An 8,033-nucleotide genomic window follows, 5' to 3' on the forward strand; every position below is an offset into this window, starting at 1 on the left:
GGCTATAAGAATAAGCAAGTACTTTGCATAATTTGAATAGAGGCTTAACAATGTCCCGATTGACCCTATAGTATCAGTTGCTAAGCCATGGGTGCGTGGATCAAATTGCACATCTCGGTGGCAGCCCCAACAGTCTGGAACGATATCCCTCTGCATATTCGCAGCATCACCTCAATCGCCTCCTTCAAGAGAGACTTAAAAACTCACCTCTACATTCATGCTTTCGAGCGACTCTGAGCTTGGCTCCGCGCCTCTGAGTTGCGGCCACTACGTCTGCAAATTTGCGCGCGTTACAAATTGAACTATTATTATTATAATTACTATCCTGATTGTTTTTTAAGTTTTGCTGGCTGGCTGGCTGGAGGGAGGGAGGCACAGATGGATGGTCACCTCCAAAGGACATGCGCTTTGCTGGTTATCCTAATGTTGATCCATGGTGTATGTAACATACTCTACCTTCGTAAGTTAATATTGGTGGTGTCAACAGGCCTTCATGCAACAGTGGCTAGGCAATAAATGATGATGAAGTTCATATTTTTGGCAAAAATTATCATACCTGGATTACGTATAATACTTTAAACATATATATTTTTCACCAATCTCTACAGCAATTCATATTGTGCAGATATCATGTATTTCCCATTTTAAATGACAACTGTGATAATGTTTTGGTATATTTGTAGACAATTATAGGGAGTATTGTTTCTCAAATATACAGGTAGTTTGTGGAGGTGGGCAGCCTACTTAGCCCTGCATTTGGGTGGCAGTGCATGCTCAACTCTCAGTCCAAAGTTCAATGATTCAGTGTCCCCTCGGAAGAGGTGCAATGTACTACAAACCCACACACACATGCAACAATATAGAAAGTTTGCATTATGGGTGAGAGGTTATAAGCCATCTGGCCAGAGTTTGTAACTTTGCCTAGAAGAGTTGTGAAGAAAACAGGTGTTAAATTAAATTATTTGGGGGTTTTTTCTGCAGTGTATGGAAGAAAAGTGGGGAAGAGGAGGAAAATGGATGAGTTTTTCGGACTTTGTGAGATGTTCAAGATCGTGAAAGCTGTCAAGCATCTGTCGTGGCCATCGACCCTCAGACATGAGGATCACATTGGATACATTGTTCGGTATAGCCAGTCATGGGTGAGCGATGTCAATGCTTATGATATTCTAGAAGGGCTATAAAGCTGTCATTTGGCACTGACATAATCAGTGTATACTTATAACTATAAACATCATAAAACCTACACTTCCAATTTTTGGGCTCCGCAAAATTTGTAAAGTGAATCTTTTAAACGTTTTTGTTTTAAAACCAAAGCCTATGAAAGTTTGCATCTTAAAATTTTGAAGAGTGCTGAATCGCAAAATATTTATGTTTTTGATCATGCAATTTGTCAGGTGCTTTTTGGAATAATGTTTGCTAAGGTTAATATAAAGTGAGAAAAGCCTGTTTTTATTTAGTGATTACTCTGGCATATCTTGTGTAATTTATGAAAGTAAATGAGCATATTCTACCAAGAACTGTTCTAATTGAGACAGACATATATACCGACGAAAGAACAGACAGACGAAATGTGATTTTTTTTCATGTTTAGCCAACTTCACATTAAGCAAACAATAGTGACCACGTTCGATTCCCACCTGATTTGATATTTGCACTAACACGTGCACTTGTTCATCGTCGTATTCAATTGAACATGATAGCTTACACATATAACCTTGTAAAACATTCCTGCCTTTCTGAAGTCTGAATGCATCATCTGTCGGCATTCTCCCATCACGCATAAAACTGGACGCTCCATTGTGACCAAAATAATATAAAATAAGTGCACGGGCGTGACCAGCATTCATATCTATAACAACAAAGCATCAAATGTCCACTGAGCCACTGAGTAATGAATAACTATGACATTAGTTCTAGCCATGACCTAGAGGTAATGGGTGTGTTAATCTCTGACAGTGCTGATAGTCCTAAAATATATGACTGCTTTAAAACTAATAAAGACCCAAAGAAAAATCTTAATTTCAGAAAACCCCTGATGGACTTCACATTATCTCAAACAAGGAAAGAAGAAATCTTTACAGCTGCTGTAAAATATAACTGAACTCCGCCACTGACTGGTGAACGAAATAATTTAATATTTTATTTTATTATTTTAATCTGCGTGATCTACAATTTTTTTTAACGTAGGATTATCGTGAACACGGTCATAAAAGTGACAGGAGGAAATGTAAACAGTTGAGACAAATGGCAATAAAGGCACAGTTACCACTGTGCTTAGACCTTCGCCAAATCGCTGTTGGCAATAACTAGCCCGTTTATGGCTGTTGGACACTGTGTAAAGTTCACGCAAGTGGAATTCTTTGAACAACTCTCTTGCGCCTCCTTGTGTCAAAGAGAGACGACTACCTTCCACTCTGGAGCTTGTCTTTTCCTGAACTGATTCATGAGAATGTCCATCCTCCTCTAATCCACGCATTATGACTTTCGTTAATAAACTTGAATGCCATGTAAAAGCTGTATGATTCCCAGGAACAAAACTGTGCAAACAATATGAAACCCCAATGGATCATTTGAGATTAGTGCACTCACTGCATATCTACCACTGCACTTCATATCGAAGAAAGCATGTCTCTTGCAAACCATTCACAAAGTCGCCATTGAAAATAAACAGTGCTATAACTAAAATCAATATTGCAATGTGACAAAATAATTAAGTTATTAATCAGTGAATATTGCCTATTTTGAAATATATCTCAGACATATGGACACTCACAAAGAAAAAAACCATTGAAATGCATCCAAAGCGTGGAGAGATGCAATGCATGGTATTATACTGAAAAATATAAAGTGGAATACATGAATGCGAAAACATGGACACGTTGGAAACATTATATTGACTGTTAGTAAAAGTGGGCTTGTGGCAGGACACATCGCTGAACGGGATGATGGTTGGTGGTCAAGGGATGTGCTGGAGGACATTTGCCGAAGAGATGGAGTGATGACATCAGCTCATGTGTAGATGCTGGAGGGATACATCACGGGACTGTGAGAGATGATGAGATGTGCTGTGGGGAGACCATCATCCAGCAGTCGTTTGAAAATGATGCCCTTGCACTTGACTGGAATATGTATCCTTTGAAATTGCAAATTAACAGAAACTTTCGTGAATAAGTCAAGAGAATACAAAAAACTGTGAGCTCCTTTGAAGCTACTTCTTGCAGATGATTCAAAAGCTTGCCAAATTATTGAACAGAACATTATTGCAGACATGTTATATCCCTTTCATGTGTTTTCTTGGATTTTACATTATAAGCCACAAGGTTAAAGACATTCATAAATTACAACGCATGTGCCATTATAATTCATGTTTTAACATAGTTTATTCACGTGAATATAACATTTTGATTATTTTTGCAGGTACTGTACTTTGTTTAATACACGTGCATTCAGAAAACAATTACATTTCATGGAAGATAGGGTAAACAACTTGGAACTTTGGAATATAATGTGAAAAGAAACTGTTGCAGATGTAATTATGGAGAGGGACACGTTTACAGGATGGAGGGAAGCACACGCACAGGAATGTGGCCACCAGAGGTCGGAGACCAAAGGGAAAACCTGAAGACCAATAGTGGGATCATTTAAGAGTGGACTTTGGAAGTTGGATGTTGCAACTACTACCCAGTCTAGTAGAAGGAAGTGACAGTGAGGTATGTAGTGCCATGACATCTTTACGTTGACTATTCTTTTTTACATATTTACGGTATGGAAATGTGAAGTCAGATCAAACAGAGCTACCGTGGTAAAAGTCAATTGTGTATGCAGCATAATTTGTGTGTATTGAAGACCTTCTTGTGCATTTTTTTTATCTTCCAGAATTAACCTTATTCGGGGTTAACAGGCAGAGGGTGGATTTGTAACTCAGCGTTTTGTATGAGTTGGTCGACAGTAATGTAAGGGCGAGGCACGCTTGGGAGGACGGGACGCAAGATGGAGTGAAATGTGAGCGTGTTTGTGTGTTCAGACTCTGGTTGATGGTGCAGAGTGCCCGACTTTATGTGATTTCCTTCTCGCACCACCACTCCCGGCGATGGTTGAATTTGATTAAGCACAGATGGCGTGAAAGGCAGGACTTCCTCCATATCGAGGCGCTCAAAGCTGGAAGTCACGACAGCATCTGCTGGCTTTAATTTATGAGCATCCAGCTGTTTACTGCGCGGCAGACTCGGAGGCAATGATGGAAGAATGGGTTTGACTCTTAATGCTTTTGTGCCTTGGGCACCCTGCCATAACCTGGAGCTGTGTAGTCGTGCCATAGGATGCAAACTCAGTTGGCCTCTCTTGCTCTCAATAAAAAAAGTATCAACTGCCATGTGACTAGCTGCAGTGGCTGCATCAGCCCTAGGATGTGGTTTCTGAGAGTCTTTGTCTTTGCGGAGGGGTTGATTGGCCAGCCGATGTGGAGTGTCTTGTTGGGTTTCTGCCACGTGGATTTTCGGGCAGACACGACGACTGGGAATGTGAGCAGGGTCAATTTTACTCACAGCCACGAGTCGACCGTACTCGTCAAACTCTCCAAACGCGGCAGAGTTGGAGAGCTGAAGAGAGCCACCATTATTCTCTCCGGTCTGGACCCGGCCAGCCTGGATCTTTAAAATATTTTGGAAGGTGGCTGGCAAAAGAGCCATGTGCTTGGGCATCGGCTGAGGTTGTGATTGGTTGTGCAGAATTTTAGATTTCAGCTCCTTTTGAGCAAGCTCTTTCTCTGTTTCCTGCAAGGATTTTGTAAGGTCGATGAAACTGCTTGTATTCAGTGGACCGATGTGAGGTTTAAACTTTACCTTACTTCTCTTGGGCTTTTCTAATTTTTTGGTCGGTGGTGATGGTGTGCGAACTACCACTTGATTTTCAAATGTCTGAGCACTAGCTATAGTATCCTCTAATGCCATTATCAACTTCAATTGGTCGGCCTCTTTAGGACTGTCAATTTGTACACTGTCAACCTGCTCCTCTTCAAGATCCACTTCAGGCTCCTTTGGAAATAATTCAGGCTCCTGTGGAAACATGACATTTTATCAATATCGGTACACTTTACATAAAACAAAACACTTGCTCGCATACATGTATATCGCACATCTCACGCAAGTTTATTCATTAGCGCTAGAGATATTTTTGTGAGACTATACCAAGCACGAAAGGAAGGGATATTGAACCAAAGTGGACTGAGATATCTGGTACATGCAAAAGCACCATACAGGAAGTGAAAAAGGTTCTTATCCATTCGCCTAAACCAGAGGCCCAGTAACAACTAACCGGGGCAGTGCGAGAAGTCAGTCCAGAGGGGGCAGAATCTGTAATGGGGACAGATCCCTGTGCCCAGGTGTCGATAGAACATGGCTGGGGTTCCAGGTCCTCCTGCCAGCTGGAGTCACATTCCACTGACAGTTGCCCCTCGTCTCGCGCCAGGAAGCGGCACTCAATCACATTCAGAAGAGCTTCCTTTGCCTGGCTCACTGTGAATGGGATCAGCTGGTGTACGTGACAGAGGGAGACACACCACCAAGAATGAGAGAGATAATAACGAAAATTTTTTTTTTTTAAATACTTACATTGTCTATCAGTGAAGTGGTTAAATTAATAAAAATGCAATACACTATAAACAACTTTCGTGGCTTTGCCTTAGGTTGGTTCAGACTTTTGACTTTATTTAAAATTGAATTACTAGATTAGGTAAGTGAGAAAAACATTTTGATTTAAAGCTTTCGTGACTGCAGAGATTCATATTCTTGGTTATTTCGGTAAAGTCACGTAGAAGGGAAACAATAAAATAATACAAATATAAAACAATAACATTCTCACGACGTTTCGACTGCAACACAGGCAATCATCATCAGGTGTGAAAAACACAGCAAGAAATTTTGAAAAAAGTGGCGTTTTTTTCTTAACGTTAGCACCACGGACAGCGATTTTGTCGTGAGAATTTGATTGCTTTATATTTTTCTTATTTTATGGTTTCCCTTCTACGTGACTTTACCGAAAGAACCAAGAATATGAGATCACATTGTATGCCTTTTTTGTGTGTTGCAAGGATACAGAGAACCTGTAACATTTGTATACATCTCAAAACTAAAAATAAAAGCATCACTAAAATACACTTCCTTGGAATGATTTAAAACCAGCTGGGGTACTTCTTGCCTTTTTTGTAAAGCCAATGAATTAACATCAACGCGAACTTAAGTCAACGACGGTGAACCTTAACCAACGCCGAGACGAACCTGTCTCTGGATGTATATTTTGTGGCACTCCTCCATGGTGCACTCCAATAGCTCCTCGAGAAGGTCCCTCACGTACATCTCACCATCCTCCAGGTCCAGCATAGCGAGCCATTCGGCCTCGGTGAGGCGACCAGGGATGATATCGTTGGACACGACCACGGGCGCGGGGGCGACAGGCGGGGGAACGGCCGTGCTGCGGCCCTTCTCTGTCCGAGACCTCGTGGTGCCAGAGCGTGACATGGTCTCTGCAAAGACACATGTTGAGACGTCACTTGCAATCGTCATTATCATCATCATGAGCAGCAGCCATGTATCAGAATCTGAATATGTATTTATACTAAAGGAATCCGATGAGCTATAAATGTATTTTCACAGATGTCCAGTAGGGGCAGGTCTGCATACATACATGTATTTTGAACTTCTTTCGCACCGTACGTTGTCAACCGTGCTAATCGGAGGTGCGGTGGAAGGACAAACTAAACACAAAACACAATTCTAAAAAAATTAGTTTTCATTCTCGATTTAAAAGTGCCCAGCTCCAGTGGATTCCTCGTGTCAAAGGGAAGAGCGTTCCAGACAGCCACATAAGTGCGCATCTGAAAGCGCGCGATGCAATCGCCGTCTTTGTTCGATGGCCAGTCATGATCAATAAACTTATGGATCACCGATTTCTCAAGTCATTGTCATCTCTCACGATCCTGCGATGTCTAATAATCCACAAACGAGCTCACTTTAGAACTCCAAAGACCACGTTGGAGGTCCCTCCCGTGGCTGGCAGTCTCTAAGCATCGTATCCTGTGCCCAGGCCGAACTGTTCTGAACAGTTAGAGCGGCAACATTTCAATGTTTGTAAGGAAAACCTCGATTCTCCCCACCACCCACCCATCCATGCACCCCCCAACCTAGCACTGTCCACACCTCCCACTAGCACGGTTGGCTACGTACGATGCGAACTGAGTTCAACACACACATGCGTGACATTATCAGCCAGGCACAAATGAGTGACAAGACCGTCAACTACAACCATGAGGGGGAGTAGATTCAAGACGAGTTTCGATTTAAAGCTTTCGTGACTGCAGGGATTCATCTTCTTGGTTCTTTCGGTAAAGTCACGTAGAAGGGAAGTAATACAATAATAAAAATAAAACATAATAAAATAATATAAAATATGTTTTATTTTCATTATTTTATTACTTCCCTTCTACGTGACTTTACCGAAAGAACCAAGACGATCAAGAGGAATTCTCAAGATTCACATCGGCGCGATCTTGCGGGTGAGCTCACCGTCTCGCCGCGGTCCCTTCAGCTCGGCGTCGAGCGGCGGCGCAGCACGAAACGACGCAGAAGTAGAGGCAACGACGGGTGCAACGAAGGCGCAATCGATGAGGGAAGCCAACGAAACACACGCGGAGAGAGCGAACACAAATGCCGCGACACGTTCCGTGCCCAGGGCCGCGTGGTAGTTACCGCGGCGACGCCATCGCGGCAGTGGCGGCGGCGTTGCTATGCGACGGCGGCCGCGCGTCTCGTCGCCATTTCCGCGTGCGCGATGACGTAGGGGGGGCGTGTCATCGCCATTTCCGCGTGCGCGATGACGTAAGGGGGGGGCGTGTCGTCGCCATTTCCGCGTGCGTGATGACGTAATGGGGGGAGGCGTGTGTTGCTATGCGACGGCGGCCGGGCGTCTAGTCGCCATTTCCGCGTGCGTGATGACGTAGTAGGGGGGGGGGGCGTCGCTAAGCGACGGCGACGTCACCC

At 43.1% G+C, this 8,033-nt stretch overlaps 1 protein-coding gene across 1 annotated transcript; it reads right to left on the minus strand.

Annotated features, from left to right (window-relative positions):
* Positions 1–3,361: 3,361 nt before the first annotated feature.
* On the minus strand, positions 3,362–7,801 carry C12H2orf81 (chromosome 12 C2orf81 homolog). Its single transcript, XM_078599434.1, has 4 exons — positions 7,560–7,801; positions 6,276–6,520; positions 5,314–5,529; positions 3,362–5,054 (listed from the first exon to the last, which is right to left on the minus strand). The coding sequence occupies exons 2-4, from the start codon at positions 6,513–6,515 to the stop codon at positions 3,885–3,887; spliced, it is 1,626 nt and encodes a 541-aa protein (XP_078455560.1). The 5' UTR covers positions 6,516–6,520; positions 7,560–7,801; the 3' UTR covers positions 3,362–3,884.
* Between the last annotated feature and the right edge of the window lie 232 nt (positions 7,802–8,033).

Source organism: Lampetra planeri, chromosome 12, assembly GCF_965212315.1.
Source record: "Lampetra planeri chromosome 12, kcLamPlan1.2.h2, whole genome shotgun sequence".
NCBI classification, from domain to species: Eukaryota; Metazoa; Chordata; class Hyperoartia; order Petromyzontiformes; family Petromyzontidae; genus Lampetra; species Lampetra planeri.